We start from the raw sequence: 19,441 nt of genomic DNA on the forward strand, positions 1-19,441 counted from the left end.
TCTTGCAAAAATTTTGTGTGATTTCATTTTGATGAGAATGGCACTTTTCCTTCTATTGGCATGTGCATACTAGCTAAAACACTCTACAACTAAGCTTTTTTAAAAAAAATGTGAATTATGATTCATCATTGAATATGAAAATTTAGTGACACCTCTCGAGATAATTGGAGATTCGGAGATGTCTCCAAACCATAAAGACAACTAGACCATGTCTGATAGTCTAGCACATATGTACTTAACAAATAGAGTAACAACATTTAATAGAAAAAGACAGAAAAGGGCCGGGGATTTGGCTTAGTGGTTCTGCCTGCCTCATAAACACAAGGTCCTGAGTTCGATTCCCGATACCAAAAAAAGAAAAAGACAGAAAAATATGATTTTAAAAAATTCTGGCTATCTAAACTATAAGAAAAATGTGCCAGGTATGGCACATGCCTGTAATCCCAGCCTTCAGGAGGTTGAGGCAGGAGAATCGCCAAGATTTTGAGGCAAGCTTGGGCTACATAGTGAATTCAAGGCCAGCCTGGACTACATATCAAGACCCTGTCTCAGAGTACCCCCCCCTCAAAAAAAAAAGCCAAGGTTGAAACTGTGAAGAAACAGATACCTTCAATTTTTAATGAAAATAACAAGTTGAGCAGCAAATATAAAACTCTCAAGGGAAGTAGTGTCCTGTGGAAGTCAAGAGAAAGCTAAAATAGCAGTTACCCAAGGCTGTGAAGAAATGTCGCAGTTCTAAGATAAACACTATTTACAAGCACAGTCTGCTTCAGCAGAACTCATGAGTGAGCCCTCCAGTTCTGAAACATGAATTGGAATAGTTCCCAACACCACCACCACCAGCACCCCAACCTACCCCCGTAGCGCAGATACCAGGAATCAAACTTAGGACTTTGGGCTTGCCAGGCAGGCTTAGCGTCACTAACCTAAATCCCCAGCCCAGTATTTGCTTCCTTGGCAATAAGCACAAAAGGCATATAACTGTTCACACTGAAGAGGATCTTATTTCTGACTGTTAGATAAGCTGTCTCTATTTGAAGACTACTGTGATTTCCAAAATGGCAAATTCATTCTCTGACTTTACAGGTTAGATGTTATGGCTTGTGCTTAGATGTTTCTCCAAAACCTCATGCGGATAAGATGGGGTTTCTTTTTCAGAAGTGGCTGAATCTAGTGTGTGACTAATTCATGGTGCAATGCTAGGCCTAAAGACACTAAGATTATGGTTGTGAGGGCCACCTCTCCTTAAGTGTTCTGAGTAAGATAAAAGGGGCAGGAAGATGGTTATTAGTGTCCTTGTTGCTTTTGCTGTGGTGTGGGCATCATGAACTTTCTCCTCTGTGACACTGCTCTGCCATGTGCCACTCTTGTCGTGGAGCCAGCTGATTAGGGATTGGAACCTCTACAAACTGTGAGCTAAATAAATCCTTTACCCTTTAACTTTGGGTGCTGGGTATTTTGTCTCAGCAACAAGAGAAAAATAATAATACACTAGACTAGCAGAAAAATTGTAATACATAAGGGAGCAGTTGGATGATCTAGTCCAAACTTATGGTCAGTTTAGTCACTACAGAAAGATTTTCTTCATACATTACTAAAAAGGGGGCCAAGGATTTAGCTCAGTGGCACTGCCTCCCAAGTGCAGGGTCCTAAGTTTAATCCCTAATACCAAAAGTAAATTAATTAATTAATTAAAAAGAAACAGCCACTGTTTATGCTGACAGTAACCAGTGTTGAAAACATTGTCAAAATTCTGTCAGTGTATTTAATAGACTTCTCAGTTTTTATTTTATAATACATTTCCAATATATGATGATTACATTCCTTAGGAGTTGGTACTGTCCAAAACACATCATAATTCTTTTTCAACCCCTTCTCTTTCCCCGTCCCCCCTTCATCTAATACCCTTCCCATGGGAGAAATATTTGTTCCCCTACTTCTTATTTTGTAACCTTTATTTTGCTCCATATTTATATTTTGCATTATTCATATAAGAGAAACCATGATATTTAAGCTTCTGTGTCTGATTTATTTCTCTTTAACATTATGGCCTCAAGGTACATCCATTTTTCTATAAATGACTTGAGTTTATCCTTACAACAGAGTGAGTACTTTATCCATTCATCTTTTGATGGACATATAGGCCACTTCGAAGATTTAGCTATTATAAACTGTATGCATGTGTCACTACAATATATTGACTTTAACTCTTGGGAAGATACTTTTTAAACCATAGTTAAGATATTCATTTTTGTGAAAAGCCAGTAATGTCTTTGACCTTATTTCAAGTGAGAACAGAAGGAAAAATAACTACTAAGTGCAGTGAATCTGATTGTACCGATATAGTTGTATAACTACAATGAAATTTGTTATTTTCTGACTTCTCTTTTTAAAGAATTGGTTCAGATTGTTTCAGAGATGGCTTTTAAAGTTTATTCAGTTCTTCAGCTGCTTATATTTTGGTTCATTGAAATATCACAAACCAGATATAGTTAATACTAGGATGTGTGTATGTACATGTGTGTCAAATTAGATTTTGTTGTTTGACTTTTTTTTGTTTGTGCAGTTTCTTTGTTGGTTTGTTTCTTGAGAACAGGGTCTCACTCTAGTTCACACTGGTCTTGAATTCACTATATATATAGGACAGGATGTCCTCAAAGTGGCAGTGTTCTGCCTCAGCCTTCCAAGGGCTGGGATTACAGGCATATGCCACCATGCCTGGCTTTATTTTATTTTGATACTGGGTACTCAGGCCCTTGCAAGGCAGCAGCAGAACCACTGAGCCAAATCCCTGGCCCCATGCCTGGCTTTAAATTGTCTGGTTTTTAAAAAATATATTGTTGAATTCTGTGAGTACATTTAATGTTTAAGACCACCATGAACCTCAGTGGAGCATTAAGAGAACCATGACTTTTTAAAAATTTGTACCTAATACAATTATGTTTTGAGTATAGGAAAGAAGGAATAGATGAAGAAATTCATACTTTCATCACTGAGGATATTTGGCGTACTGGACTTCATTTTAAGTGAAGGAATGCATTCGCGTTGTAATTGGTTGACAAGAAGTTCGCCACTACTGATGTTTCCTTTATTTAACTAGGAATGATTTTATTTTGGAAAGTTATTTGTACTTGTATAATATCTTATTTCAAGGACTGTAACATATACTAGATAGGTGTATTCATAGTTACACTAATTTTAAGGATTTTTAAAACACTGCTAATCCCAGGATGTTTTCTATGTCACCCTTCTGTTAATATTCATTGTATAGATTTCAAACAAATTTTAAAGTATGGATCATTCATATTTTGTCTTTAACTAAAATTTGTTTTAACACATAAACCAATACAATACATCTGTAATGTGCAAAACATTAGTTTTCAAAAATAATTTGGTTTAGAAATTATGTTTTCTGTAGAATTTGCTGAATTTCTTCATCTCTTTATTATAGCCTGCTTTTCTACTCTTTCTCAGTGTGCTAGACCAGGGTGGGAGAGTCAGTATACTTTCTCTATAAAGGGCTTATGTAGTAAATATGTCCAGCTTCATAGACCAGATGGTCTCTCTCTCTTGAAACTGCTAAACTAGTGTTATAGCATGAAGGCAGCCACAAGTGATGCATGGTGATTAGGCACGGCTGTGTGCACCAGTAAAGTGTTTTGTAAAGTAGGTAGTAGGTCAGATTTGGCCCACAAGCCATAATTTGCCAACCTGCAATAGACTCAAAGAATACAAGTATAATCCCTTCATCATTCAGTCCCTGGGCCAGAGTTGACTGTACCCACAGGTACTTTCTAGGACCATTATTTTCTGCATTCTGAAATGTTCCTGACTAGCAGAGTGGTGGAGCCTTGGTGTATAAGTGGATGGGTACTGTAGTGTCATAATTTACTGATATTTAAATGTCATGTTAAGTAATGATATACAGGGTAGTTTAAGGCATTGAAAGTAGGCTTGGGAGCCAGGTATGGTGGTACACTTATCCTAGCACTCTGGGAGGCTGAGAGTAAGATTTGAGCCTAGCCTAGGCAACTTAGTGATTTAGCAAGAGCCTGTCTCCAAAAGAAAAAAAAAAAATCCTAGGAATAAATACGTTAGTAAATATTTTTAAAAACAATTGTTTAAGGTATTTAATGTGGCTTTGATGTAAATATATCTGCTGTGAATTTTTATTTTTTTATCTTTTACTAATTTTCCTGGTACATTTAATGTATACAGTATAATGACATTCATTGTTGGAAATTTGTACCTTTACATAATTAATCTTGGTTCTTATTTTTTCCCCCATTCCCCTGCCCTCCCTTCAACCCCTCCCTCTCTCCCAATCTACAAAGACTTTCTTTTCATTATTTTTCATTTCTTCATATTGATTCCATTCCCTTCTTTCCTTTCCACTACCCCTCCCATTTTCCCTTAATTTAAACTTAGGTGCATGTATGCCTGATGGTCATCCTTGCCCTAGTCCAGCCTAATTGTGTGGAACCCAAAATGAAGGATAGTTGCCATCAGCTTGAGATTCATTTCCATCCCAAGTATGATTCTTTTCAGTCATGCGTCATATTTCTGATTTATAATAAATATTCAGTGCAGAAGCTAAGAGAATCTTCTATCCCTTGAAAATTCATTTTTTATGTTAATCTCTGTAAATGTAAGTGAACTCTAGCTGGTATTAATAATAAATAAGCAGAACTCTTCCCAAGTTTTTTGACGTATGCTTGATATTTATTTTGAAATCTAAAGTTATCAGTGTCTTCCAGCACTACTAAAGATGTTTTAAAAATTTAAAAACTAGGACTGGTGGTAGGGCATGCCAAGGGTTTGATCCCTAGCACAAAAACAGGAAAAAAAAAAAAAAGAAAAGAAAAGAAAACTTTTTTTTTCTTCTTGAGCAACTTGAATGAGAATGAGAACTCTTTGCTATTAGAATTGACTCCATCAAGTACATTTCCCCTAAACGTAAGAATTCCTTCTGTTATAGTTATTAATTATTAGATACTGTCTACTACTGTGAATGAGGAATTCTTGTAGGCCTTAGGAGTCTTTACATAATTAAAACATGGGCCCTGTCTTCAAGATGCTTACAGACAAAAGGTAACTTTGGTCTTTGGAAAGAAGTTATTTGTTTGTTTGTTTGTTTGTTTTGATACCAGGGATTGAACTCAGGTCCTTGCGCTTGTGAGGCAGGCAGCAGCACCACTGGGCTACACATCCCCAGCCCAGTAACTTATTAATTTTTTGTGTTGAATAATTGTTTTCCCCTGACCACATAATGGGGTATCCAGGAAATGCTTTTTTTAATTAATGGGATTTTTAAAAAAGTGTTAGCTGAGGATGGTGGCACGTAACTGCAATCCCAGCACTTGGAAAGCTGAGGCAGGAGGATCACCATGAGTTTGAGGCCAGCCTGAGCTACATATACATTGAGACCCTGTCTCCAAAAAAACTGAAGCCATTGTGCTATATATGTAGGGTGGGAAACATTGACTATTAATGACTTTCTGTTCTGAACTAGATATCTCATCTTCTTCCCCTAACTGTTCAAAACATCAAAAATATGTAACTTGCTTTCTTTGTATAAGAAACAATTATTGGTCCCATTCCCCCATAATTATACATTTAATAGGAATATTTTTGCACAAAAGCAAAAGAAAAAAATAGGAAACTCCATATAATTCAGCCATTAGTATTAGCTCTACATTGCCTAAAGTTGACCTAACTAAAAATACAGGGCCATAGTCTTCATGTGGCAAAGAAGTATAGAAAAACCAGAATACAGAAAGCTTTCTTCTAGAGGAAAATTATGGTTTCATTGGCATGAAAGCAAAGTGATAATCTTCCCATATTAAATTTCTTGTACCGAAATTATTTTCAAGAATTCAGGCCTTTGTCATCATGTTTTGTTGTCATCTTTGTTCAAGCCACCTTTATCTCTTTCTTGAATTATGCCAGTAGCTCCCTAGCTGGTTTCTCAAATTTTCCTTCCACAGGTTTTTTAAACTCAGAAAGTTTTTTTTAAGTCAAATTTAAATCATACCATCCCTTGGTACAAAATCTTCCAGTAGCTGTCTTTTCTGTTGCTGTAAAACCAAAGTTCTTAAAATGACTTAGGAGACATTCACAATTAATTGTCCCCTGCTCTCTCTCGGATCTCATCTTCTGCAGTCTGCCCTCCTTGACTCCCTCCAGCCATACTGAGCTCCTAGCTGCTCACAGATCCCTCGACACATCCCTCCTCCGGCTTTGCGTGTGTTCACTGTTCTCATTGCAGGAACACCACAGTCCTCTGGCGTCCACATGGCTGGTTTTCTCATTGTTGTATGGTTTTAACAGTGGGGATCTTTCATGACCATCCTATATAAAATGGCAAACCAGTCCCAAGTACCCCATACCCTCCCCTGCTGCATTTTTCTCTACAACACTTAATACCTTCTAATGTACTGTGTATTCTTTTATCTGCCTCACTCAGGAGCAACCTGACAAAGCAATAGTTTTATTTACATTGTTCATCAATATATATCTCTAACACCTAAGTGCACGTTAGATGCTCAGTAACTATTTGTTGAACAAAAGAACAAACCCAAATAATGAGCAACACAGCCATAGCTCTTTTTTTCTTTCCAGGCCAGGCTCAGATTACTCAGAGAGGATATAACCTGAGTTATCTTCAGAGAAGAACTTTAGGTGCTTTGTAATCCTTACATTATGTAACATTAAACATGTTTAAACCTTCTAAAATCTTTTCAGGAATGAGAAAAAAGTTCCATTGCTGAAGTTACTCCCATTTATATGAACACAGATTGTGTCTGAGATGTATTAGAGTTGGGAAGACATGCATTCGGTTTCTGATGTGAAATCTTAGTATTAGAAAATTGTGCTTTTACATTCATATATTCTTTATTCCCATTTTAAATAGTAACATGATTTGAGTCTTTGAATATATCAGTCATTTCAGTGTGAAATAACCAAAGTTAGGGCAAGTAGGTATCCTCAAGACCACACACTATAAAATTACTCTGGTGTTACTATTTCCCACCCTTTACTTCTTTCTTGCAAACTGTAAGCTTTCCAGCCAATCTGTTCACTTGTACTATCTTTTCCTATAATCAGCATCATAGTTTCTTTTACCCCTCTACATTCTCCAGGCAAAAGGCACAAAGCTAGCACCTTTATTAAAAGTTTATTAATGGACAGTGCAGGAGCCACAGCCCTCTTATTTAGATGGGCTCCCATAATACCTTGTTTCTAAAATTTTGTCTGTTGACAAAATCTTTATTTTCTCCATCTTTATTTGACAGAATTGACTGCCAGTCTTTCATTTTCTCCATGATACTATGTTAAACATAAAATGTTTGACCTGCATTTTAGCTTAGCGGTTCAGTGGCCTGCCTTGCAAGCGCAAGGACCTGAGTACAATCCCCGGTACCAAAAAAAAAAAAAAAAAAAAAAAGTAACCATTTTGTCCTAGGTACTACATAGCTTTAAGAAAGATAATATTTTTAGGGCAAGGGATTTAGCTCAGTGTGGTGGTGCTGCCTGCCTCACAAACACAAGGACACAAGTTCAATCCCTAGTGCCAAAGTGGGGGGCGGGAAAGGTAATGTTTTTAAATGAACATATTAGTAGGCAGTAGAAATGTATAACTAATCTACTATACAGATACTTCATTTGCTAGCATAATTATTAGAAGACAAAGCATTTGGAGTCTTAAAAGTGAGAAGTTAAAATTATTCATTCAGATTCCTTTTTTGGATCTACCTTTCATGTGAGGGCTTAGGCTTTTAATTATACAGGTTGTAGATAGAACTATAAGAGTACATTTTAAGGTTGATGTGGCACTGCGTCTCATCTGTGTCCCTGGGACACACCTCTGGCTCTTCAGAATAGTAATATGACAAGATTTATAAAGCTTTAGAAAACCTAACCGTTGTATTGTGTACTGAAATAAGATGTCACGTTTCTTTCATTGGAATAATGTCAGCTCAGCATGACAATGCTTCATTTCCCTTTTAATCAGAAGTCTAAATGGCAGTTAAATGCCTCTGAGTTGTTCTTTTTTAACAACGAAAAATATTTAGTACAACTCAATGAAAAAGCATTTGAAGGCAAAATCTTTCAAAATAGAAATTCAGCGATGGGGCCAAAATAGAGATAAAAAGTTTTAATAGTGGTGAAATGGCTAGAAGATCCTTAGCATAACTTAATGCCTGCAATTTGCAGAAATGACTCAGTGACCCATCCTGAGGGCCCCACCACCACCAGACCTCCTGCGAGGTCATGCAGAGCCCAGGGCCCCTGTCTTCTAACTACTGGTCCTGTACTGTTTTTGTTTGGAACCTGAACAGCTTGCCTCATATTATGTAGAATACTAACGAATCATGAGGAGAGTATTTCTGCTCTACTGCATATACATGTCCTACAGACATATGAGCAAATCAACATATTTCTCCCAGGTTTTGTGTTCATCTCTCAACTTGTTTGGTAAGGGACACTTGTCATTATTAGGGTGGCATATCACCTTCACTGATGATACATAGTAAATATTAGAGAGCATTGTTTTGTTTTTTCCATGTTGAGAAAGGACAGTTAACACCATTTTCCCTGTTTATTATACTCTTCTCAGATGTATTTTAAAAATGAAGTATTATTTGGCTTTTGTTGAGAATGGTCATTAGAATTTAAAAGTTAGAAACCATTCTTTTTAAGATAGGTCCTCTCTTAAATTTGGGATCTGCACGATTTCTTCCAAGAAGCGCGGCAAAAATTATCTTTGCTTTGTTAGTTAATCATTATAAATGCGAGGAAAGATGTTTTGGCAAATTCTCAATTTTTAATTATTCAGAGATGCAAGAATTTTTATTGAAATAAATATAAATTGTGACCAGCAATAACTCAATGTTCAAGTTATTTAGAGCCTTGGATTGCATATACTTGAAGTAATACTGACCTAGGATGAGGCGTCTTCAGGATTCTAAAAATAGATTTAAAATAAAATTGAATATCTGATGCTGTTCTGTTTCTTCTCAGCTCAGAAGAAAAATGTTGCACAGATTAAAAGAGGAAACAAAAAGTGGGTGACACTCTTGAAGAGAGACAACTCAATTCAGGACCATGTTCACAAAAATTATAATCCTTTATAGGCAGTTTAAAATAATAACTTCCCTTACAGTTTTTGTTGTTATATTGCCTAACAAGTTCAAAACTTTGACCCATTCGTGAAAACTCTTCAGAAGTATGGGTTTACTGAGGAGTTTAAAAACATAGGATCTTTGGCATTTTTATGTGTGCACACACACACACACACACACACTCATACACTCAGAGGACAGGATGGAGAGGAATGGGAGGTCCTGTGATTATAGAGCCATCTGCAGGAAGATTATGGAGTTGCAACATAATTAACGTTCCTCTCACAGTGCTATTTCAAGCGGTAAATTAGCAGTGACAAACTGTAGTTCACATGGGGAATAAATGGACAACCAAGAGGTTCAGGAATTGGGCAGAGAGCCTCCCTCTCATTTTTCAAAGAGAATTGGTTTGTCATAGTGGATTTATGGATCAAAAGAAACATGCAATTTTCTTCAGGTTTACTTTCTCAGTAATGACAGTTCTGTCTCATCAAAGGGGGTGTCTAATAGGGCCTTTTAGGACCTTTGCATTTCAATTTCTGTTAGTGTTGATTTTGGGGGAATACTTTTTTATTATACTGGAGATCGAACTCAGGACCTTGTGCTTGTGAGGCAGGCGTGGTACCCCTGGGAGTACTATTTATTTATCTAAGAAAGAGGTATGTTTGATTTCTCTTTCAGGGGATATGACTGTTTTTACACATCCTCAATATAGTCATACAGCTGTTAAAATAGGGATTAAACAAATGACTTTTTCCCTAAAAATGCAGGTTATATACCAATTATTTCCACTGGCTATACAGATGAATGTTTTCTATTTTATTAATTTTTAAATATTTCTAAAATACATTAGACTTAAGATATTTCTGAAGAAACAGTAAGAAATGTGCTGTTTTGTGTATGAGAAAACTGCTAATTGTGAATTTTATCATGTGTCTTTGCTCTGCCTTGAGATATGGTTTGGGGGGATCCATTTCATTTTGTTCTCTTACTTAAACGTACAGACTACCACCAAGCTACATTTCCAGCTTCAAGAAGTGTATTTTTATGTGTGTATTGATGATCTGTATTCCTGCTCAGCCGCCAAATAATCAGTACTAATACTCAAACTAATTTTAAAAAAATTTTTTTTCTTGGTAGTACTAGGAAATAGACTCAGCGTCCATATGTGTTAGGCAAACACTCTACCAGTGAGCTACATCCCCAGTCTTTTTTATTTAGTTAGTTTTGTGTTACTGGAACTTGAACCCAGGGCTTGCTCTATCACTAATCTGTAGCCTCAGCCCTTTTTATTTTTTATTTTGATGCAAGGCCTCACTTTTTCCAGGCTGACCTTGAAATTGTGATCCTTTTGCCTAAGCCTTCACAGGTAGTTAGGATTGCAGGCATGCAACACTGCCTCCAACCTCAAGCTAATCATTAACATTTACTAATAAACCTGATATTGGGGGATATTTAGGTATTCATAATTAAGGCTTAATTGAAACAGTTTTTTCTTTAGAGTATCACCTAAGTAAACTTTCCCAAAATCAAGTCTGTTATTAAAAATTTTTTTGTACATTAGAAAAATAGTAATTGAACTTTTTACTACTGTATTGAACAGCAAGATGAAAGTGGCTATTGAATAAGAAGCACTGTATGAGTTCAGGTCTATATAACGGTATTATCTTTAATATGCATTAAATATTGGTGGGTTGGTTTAAGAGAGATGTATTATTTCACTGGAGTTTTCATATGCTTGTTTTGTTATAAAAGTAAATTTGGTAAAGCATAAGAAAAGAACAATTTCTTACAGTGGAGCCATACTAGGAAAATGTGCATTGTTGGGACGTTGGTATCTGATTTAGGTGTCTGATTTAGTTCGCAGTGCTCACTAAAATTCTGCACATTTAGTAGACAACATCACTCACACGTCATTTCTGCCCAAGCCCAATTAGGAGGAGAAGGCATCAAGGAAGGAGGATCTTTCTGTTTTGAATTTGTTTACTTATACATTCTCTCAGTTATTCTACTCTTAAATCTACCCTCACCCTTAACTTTATTATAGCCAGTAATAAATTATTTACTGAGTTTTTTAGGGAAAATGTAGAATTCATCTGTGGAATTAATCATATGTGAACTTTTAAGTTTGGCTTCATTTATTTCCCTGAAAGTCTGTTTTCCAAGAATTGATGGATTTAGAAATAATTTTGAAATTTTTCATGAAGAATCCTGTAAGTGGATTTTTAAATTTAACTTTTCTAGCCAAATTATCTGCCTTTCGAGGACATTGGGCTGTTACTTGATAATTTTAGAAGAATATACAGTGAAGTTAAGAGTTAACAACATAATTAGAGATGTGTAATTCAGTTAAAATTTTCATTGGAAAACTAGATGTTTTTTGTTGTTGTTATTTGGAACATTCTTGCTTATTAAGGATGTTTTTTTAAAAATGACTGTTAGAAACATCAGAGATACACATGATCTAATAAATAGATTAAAATGCTGTGTGGGTCATTCCAGGAAGTTTTGCCTAGCCATCCAAGGAAGATCTATTTCCCAATGAACAGAAAAATAAGCAGGAAGGCAATTTTTGTAGAGAAGCTTGGAATTTAAGCTGAAGTTTCCCCAAAAGTCCTTACCTTAGTATACTTTATAAAACATCTTTTTATGACTCTTCAGAAAAGAACCATAAATTACAGTGTAACTTTTTCTTATCTAGTTTAGGTCTCTGCTTGATGAATTGCAATAAACATCACATCCTGAATCATTTGAGGGGAAAACGTATTTGAAAAGTCAGTAAAATGCAATAATCCTTGAACCAGGAATCATCAGTTAACTATTCAAAAAAAAAAAAAAATGCTACCAGTTGTATCTTTTTCAAGTTTTTCTGACATTTTCATTAGTCATGTTGCCTGTGTATACGGTAATGCCCATCTTGCCATAAAACTTGGTGATTTGTTTAGGTTATTGGACTAGATGACATTAATATTCAGTTATCATGTAATCTTAGAATAACACATAAATGATTATGTAGAATTGTGGATGGAAAAAATTCAAGATAAGACGTGCATGACTGTTCAGGGCTCCTGTGCAGACTGCAGGCCTGTCTGAAACTGGCCGTGTCTCCAGCTGACTCGTTTTGTCAGACTGAGTCACAGGATTAACCCTTGACATGTTCCTTTAAGGGGGGGGAAGCCAGAGATTAAACAACTGCATGGACAAGAGCAGCACTTGATCCATCTATATGCATTTTTTCCTGTAATTCAATTCTCCTTAGGAAAAAAAAATTGGACTGCAGCTGTTGCATAGTTTAAAAAAAAATTCTGAGGGGAAAAAAAGGCTTTATCATGGAAGATAATTTATAATCGTGATAAAGCAAATGAGCTACATTAGCCAATTCTAGTTTCTTTTGCTTAAGGTAAACTTCAAAAAGATCATATTTTGGAATGACAAAAGACCTTGCCATAACAAACAAGTAGAATATAGGAACATTTCATTGAAGTTACTACCAGTTTTCTTGATGATACACTATTTTTGAGGGGCTAGTCTAATATTGCATAGGTAAAGGTACAGATATAGTTTGTTTTTTTAAGTTTCTACATCTAATCTCAGTGTAAGCAGTAGTGTAAACCAAATGACTATATGGGAAGAAAAGTCTTACCTACACATGTATGGGTTTTGTGTGTGCTTTTGAGGGGAAGAATGAAAAGTAGAAGCAAAACTTCTAGTTGCTCAACAGCTGTTTAGAAGCTGTTCTGTTTCACATTCAGATCGCAGGTTAAAAACAAATCTTATCCAGTTGCTTAATTAACTGACTTTAGAACAAGTAAAAGAAGTTTGATTTTATTGTCTTTACTCTGATTTTTTTTACCTGAATGTTTGTTTATTCCCTTTAGATTGTCATGGCACACCTCTAAAATAAAGGGCTGCTGATGGAGTGTTAAAATTCACGATGTGCTTTTGTAGCCACATTTGCATAGTTGGAGTTGCATTATGCTGCTTGTTTTATCAGACAACTGATGTTCTTGTTTTTTCCATCAAGCACCAGAGAAATAAGCTTAATTACTGCAGGTGGATTTTTTAAATCAGTATAAAATTATACTCAAGTTAGAGCAATGATTGTAGAAAGAAAATTAAGACGTACACTGTAGCTCCCTCATCCCCTTATCCCAACTGAATGTCTACTGAAAAGTAAGTTTATTTTTAATAATTAACAGAAAAGGGACTTTTTATTTAAATTATTGATTTTCCTTTTTTTAAGTAGCTATTAATAGAGAAAGACTGTCTATGAAAGACTAAAATTTATTTGTATGGTTTTAAGGCTTGGCATTGTTAATTGTAAATCAAAGCTTTTTACACAGTTCTCCAAGGATTGAAATGGGTCTTTGTGGCCTCTCAGGAGGGAGGAAGTTACACACCCTCTGCAGACTGGCATTTTAATAGTCTGCTGTACAGTGATGTTCTTTTGCAGCTGCTGCTTAGCCTTTTCTATATCTCGAGAGTGTAGGGAGGTTTTGTTGTTGTTCTGATACCATCACCTTTTAAAACATTGTGAAGTTAGATGGCCTTATGGTCTGATCCAGTTTTATTGCTCTGATTTGATCAGTATGTTTCACCAGAATGGGGGGTCCCTTATGGAATATCCCTAGAATATTTCATAAAGGAGTTCTGCTTTGTGAAAGGTGCCTTTAAACTAAAGTGATGTGACCCCTTTTTGCAGCTCGTGATCTCTCCTCTGATGAACACGGTCCTGTTGGAACTTAGGAGGTACACAAGGAACTAGCACAAAGAGGTTTTGCTGGGATGAAGTGAGACAAAAGAAAAGTTTGCTGTTCTGTTTGTCTGGGCTAGAGTCCATACCAAAAGATAAATCGGAAAACTTAAATAACAAAATATTTTTATGAGAAAGAAAATTTGAAGACAGCATTTAACCTTTTGACTCAAAGTACTACAGTGCATAGAAAAATCTGTGAGACATTTATTCCCAACCTAATTACTTTTTCTTTTCTGAGAAATTTGAGTATTAGAATAAAACATGAATAAAATATTCTTTTGATCACAATAGTGAACTTGGAGGAAAGACTTTGAGGAAGTCTTATTTTATTTGCTATTATATACATTGTGCATAACACCAGCCTTTCACTAAAAGGAAAACAAAACTTTATTTTTTCTGTCTAAATTGCTTAATTGTTTAATACATGTAATACATGTTAGATATTCTGTAAGACCACATTTCATTATAAACTTTTTATTGATGTTATAAATGAGAAATTCAAGGAACTTTATAACTAAAAATCTGTACTATCGATGCTTTTATTTTAAAAGCAGGTAATTGGTTTTTAAGGTAATTTTTCCTATTTTTATAATAAACTTTTTAATGAAATGTGTTCCTTTCAATTTTTAATATAATTCTATAACTTAAAAATAAGTGTGGTTTGTTCTAGCTAGTTAAAGATGGACTGCATGCTCCAGGAAGTGATTTTATACAAGGCTTAACTGTCCGGATCCTTCTTAATATACGTGATTCAGTGTTTCCAGTTCCTCATTGCTTGATCATGTGTTTATCAGAGTTGGAAGCAACTTTAGGCCGTGCCAGATGGTAATGTTGCGGAGGTATAGCAGGCAAAGTCTCACTACCACAAGTGCTCTAATTAATACTAAAAACAGATTAACAGAGGACCTGTCAGTTTGCCTTCCTTTGTGTGTGTGCCTGTGTATGTGTGTGTAAATGGCAAAATCAATATTTCTTTAGAATATTATCTTTAACACACTGTATGTCTCTATTTAGAACTTGTAAATGAAAATCTTTTACTACCATAAAGTTTGTCTAATCGGTATCCTCCACCAGTGCAAGAACATGATGGAAACTAAAAGGGTGACTTATAGCATAAGCCCTCCCTATGTGCCCTGTGAGTTGGTTCAGTCCTGTTTTGCATAAGTTCCTTTTGAGTAGAGCCATGTGTGGGTGCATAGTACTGAAGACTTTCTGTTTGCCTGAGTGGATGCATATCTTGGAGAAAAACTGTATGTGTTAGCTGCAATCGGGACCATTCTCAGAATCAACATGTACTGTGCTTATCCTGTCCCAGGAATGGGCAGCAGTTCCCTAATGTATTACTACAATGGGAAAACGGTAAGCCTTTTTCTTTGCTCATATGGCTTCTAAGTGATTTGTTTAATAGAAAGCAGTGGAGTTTAATTGCTTTTTAGTAGAACCTATGGGTTTTGTTTTATTATTTTCTGCAATAAAATAGATATATAAGTAGTGTTAGTAAGGACATGTTTTTGACACATTCACTCAGTGGTCATTGGTTTTATTTTATTTTTAAAATAGTTTAGAAAATAAACTTAAATTGGTGAGTTGTTTTTAGCCTGATGTCTTTACTAGCAGTGAGCTTGAAAGTACATTTGTTTATATGCTTTCATGTATTGTAAACATGTTATTTATATTTCAGATGTACATACACACATTTATTATTATGTGATGCTTTGTACATGGAAGAAAAGATGAAAGTCATTTTGGATATTCATAAAAATAGCAAGTATGAAGCTCTGGGAATGATTAGAGAAGCAGTTCACTAGTGAGGGCCGTATTTCCTGTTTGGAGTTTCAGGTCCAGAGGCTGACTTTTCTGGGATACCATCTGTTTCCAATCATACTAAAATTTTGACCCTATGCGGATTCATAAATCACTATCTTTAAAAGAATGCATTTTCCAAAGAGTATTCTTCTGGTCCATTTATAGCACATGGATAGGTGTTTAAAATAATAACCTTTTTTATATCATTAAGATGTCTCTTTAATAATTACTATTTAAGTTATATAAATATATTATTTATTAAATAATATACTTTATGCAAAACTTAACTTTAAAAGCCACAAAGGATTTAGATAATTTTTAAAGGGATGAATTTTTTGAGAGATTCAGTAGGAATTATCTTTGTAAAGTACTTGATAAATATCATTAAAGTGTTACACTAATAACAATTTCTGTTTGTGTGCTGGAAATTCAGTATTCTTTTTTTTCTTTTTTTCTTAATCTTCCAAAAAGTAATTTCCCTCGGATATCTTATGACAAATGTATATGAGATTTTAGTGATTTTTGAAGGGCAAGCATTTTTAATGTTAATGTTTGAAGTGATAAATAAATCATAACTACATTTTTCTAATGTAGGGACAAAATCAGATATGTATGCCCTTTCTCTTTGTTTCTGCTGACATGTTTTAAAGTACCTATAGTCATGACTAGAGGACCAATAAAAACACCTTTTATTTGCTGACTGCTTTGGTGAAAAGCCTCTTTGGATTCAGCCAGTGGTTTGGTTGTGAACTTTTGGGGAAGCTTTCTTAGTATATGCCATTCAAGCCAAAATATCTTTAAACTCATTGAAAGTGTATCTCATTCAACTGCCCACAGGAAGCAGACCTTTGGAAAAAGTAAGAGATAGATTTATATGGATAATATAAGTGGAATTTTGATCTCTTAATAATTTCCTAGCTTACTTCCTTGGAAATGTGAAGATATGTTTCTTCTGTGTCTGATTTTAAGTAAAACTGAAGATGGGACATGGTGTGTGTATGTGTGTGCATGCTTGAATTCAGGAAAGTTAATTATACAGAACCCCTGAAGCAGAAAAACTATAACACAAATTGAGTTTAGATTTTTATTTTAAAAGCACAGATCATTCTGTTAAAACGTTTCTCTTTGTTCTACAATGAGCGGTGGTGGTGGGGCTAGCTTTGGTAGTATAGTTTTAAGTATTTACAGGCTTGTGGTAGAGAAGTGTAGCCTGAAAATTGATAGCTTGTGTCTGATGTAGGTCAAAGGTGACTTATATGTTCTTGGAAAATGCATACAGGGATGATAAATTGTATTAGCCCTTTTGAATCATAAGACCCTAGCGTTAAATGTATTTTATTTTTATCCCCCTCTAGTTTTAAAAATTACTAGTTTCTTAACAGCTTCACTTTACTTCAATAAGAAAATTGTTATGTAATTATTTTATATAAAGACTATGTAAATGCTGCATCATCTTAATATATATTCAGAAATGTGTGCCTATCAATGCTTTATAATAAAAACTAGCAGTTTCATTAATACTTTCTAGACTCTTAAGCAAATTTCTTTACTTGAGTTATGAAATTTTATATAATTCTCATGTTGAACAGATTAATTTTGAGCTAATTAATCTCATTGATTTAAAATAATGGGATAGATTAATATATTTGAATTGCTAATAAGTTCACATTGATTTTATTTTTAACATCCCATTACAGATGTTATAAGAGAGTAAGAAATCTTGAGCAGTTCTGGTCCTAAATCCTTTCCCAGTTTTTTAAGTTTTTAAGTTAATTCCATAAATTTAAAGGTGTTTGTGATCTTTAATAAAACTAAAGAGACTGTAAGTAAAGACAGATTAACCGAAGAGGAAGAAGCCTTTTGTTTTTTTCACAAAAGTTATATAGCCAGGATGGTCTTGTTAGAAATATAATAGATTTGGGTGTATATGTGCAGAAAAGAAAAGCCAAAATGTTAACTCCCCCCTCATTATTTGAAGAGATTAATGTTCTATATCATACATAAATTTTAATTATATAATTATGCATCATGGTATAAGGTGTATTTGTGATAGAGAAATTAAAATTATTTTGAACATCCCTTTTTTGAGGTTTGAAAGATAACAAAAAATAGTGAATTTTGGAGGCTTCTATTTAACAGCTTGGTCCACATTCAGTTTATCTCATTGATATAAATAATATCCTTTATCCAGAAAGGTAGAAAGTCTTTCTTAGAGAACAAAGAAGAAAATTGTGAGCAGAAAAGACACTCATGTTTTCTTTTCTTTGAACACTGAAGTTTCAACCTCTCTCTGATCTAAACCTCTGTTTAGATTTTTGGACTAAATTGGATAAACTTTCTTAGTTCCAGGTATAAAAACTGTAGAAGTACAGACAGATACAGTGGTCTTTTTATTGTATCACAGGATTATTTTAATCTTATAAGAGATACAACAGAAATCTAAAATTTAAAACTTAAACTAGAGTAGGCATGGTGGTGCACACCTGTGATCCCAGCACTAAGGAGGCTGAGGTTGGAGGACTGCCATGAGTTCAAGACTAGCTTGGGCTACAGTAAGTTCGGTGCTAACCTGGACTGTATAGCAAAACCCTGTCTCAGAAAACAAAAGCAAACAAAGAACCTGGATCTAGAAACAAATTTTGAATGTCAGCTTCTATGGGTGGAATCTGGGAAAGAAAAGATAGAAAGTAACATGATTGTAGTGAGTACTCTTTGCTAGGAACTATGCTGTGAACTTTGTGTTCTCATTTATGTCTCACAACTACTCTTGCCATTTAGATGTCACTAGCTTCATTTTTATACATAAGGAAAATGAGATTCAAATTAAGTAGTTTGTTCAAACTCTACCCAGATACTAAGTCAAAATTTGAACCTAAGTCCATCACCCAAGATCAGTTTTCTATTTTGTTATCCAAGGACACGTGAATCATTCTGTCATAGCAAAGGGCTAAACTAAATTTGCCCTTACTACCATTTGTTTTAAAATATTCTGTCTTGGAAAGATAGTGTACCTGGGAAAAACAGCAGACTGTTTTTACAACTGTATTTTGCATATATTATCACAGTAACAATTTATGAATACTGATTGATGTAGTTAGTCAAGCAAATTTTTATCATTTTTCACTTATGAATTTAAAATCCTATATATGTTTAAAAACTCAGGAAATTAAACTTGCAGGTTTCTTCAAATAAAATTGGTACACTGAAAGTTGGTTTAGCCATGATTGTTGGCACCTTACTGCTTGTGTAATTATTTTTCTATAAGAATTAGAAACTAATTACTAAAAACTAGTTACTGTACATTGTAGGTTCATCTAAGACTTCACAAAATTTTTCAGTTAATAAAAGCACAGAAATATGTATGAGAGTATACAGAGCTGCATTTTTGCTCTGTTGAAGGATTTATTGCCATTATCATAAGAAAGTAACAATTAAATCAAATTTCCAGACTCTTTGTGGGCCCAGATAGTTAAATGAATCATTTTTATGTTAGGGAAAACATGAAGTCATACAAAATTCTGAATACAGAATGCTAAAGACATCAAATGACATCCTTTTATATAAATCTACTTTGGATTTATTGGGTTTTTATTGTTGCTATTTGTCATTTTTCTGTTTACCATAATTATCCAGCATTATAGTGTATGATCTCAGTTTTCTTTCTTGATTCAAACATATATAAATACCAGTGAATTAAAATTGTAATTCTTGTCACAGGTCAGCTTTATTAATGCTTTTTTGAAAGAATTGTATG

General features: G+C 34.6%; 1 protein-coding gene across 7 annotated transcripts in view; it reads left to right on the forward strand.

Moving 5' to 3' along the window:
* Positions 1-19,441, forward strand: part of Tcf12 (transcription factor 12) — a 363,012-nt gene that overhangs the window by 296,067 nt on the left and 47,504 nt on the right. The window contains exon 1 of one of the 7 annotated variants that reach the window (XM_010641275.3): positions 15,061-15,240. The exons of 5 other annotated variants lie outside the window; for them this stretch is intronic. In XM_010641275.3, the coding sequence (XP_010639577.1) occupies positions 15,172-15,240 (69 nt within the window). In that variant the 5' untranslated portion in view covers positions 15,061-15,171. Of the gene's footprint in view, positions 1-15,060; positions 15,241-19,441 lie in introns of those variants that run through there. One more of the 7 variants, XM_010641276.3, reaches the window with a different exon arrangement.

Source organism: Fukomys damarensis, unplaced genomic scaffold (assembly GCF_012274545.1).
Source record: "Fukomys damarensis isolate Sample0158 unplaced genomic scaffold, DMR_v1.0_HiC HiC_scaffold_25, whole genome shotgun sequence".
Lineage (NCBI taxonomy): Eukaryota > Metazoa > Chordata > Mammalia > Rodentia > Bathyergidae > Fukomys > Fukomys damarensis.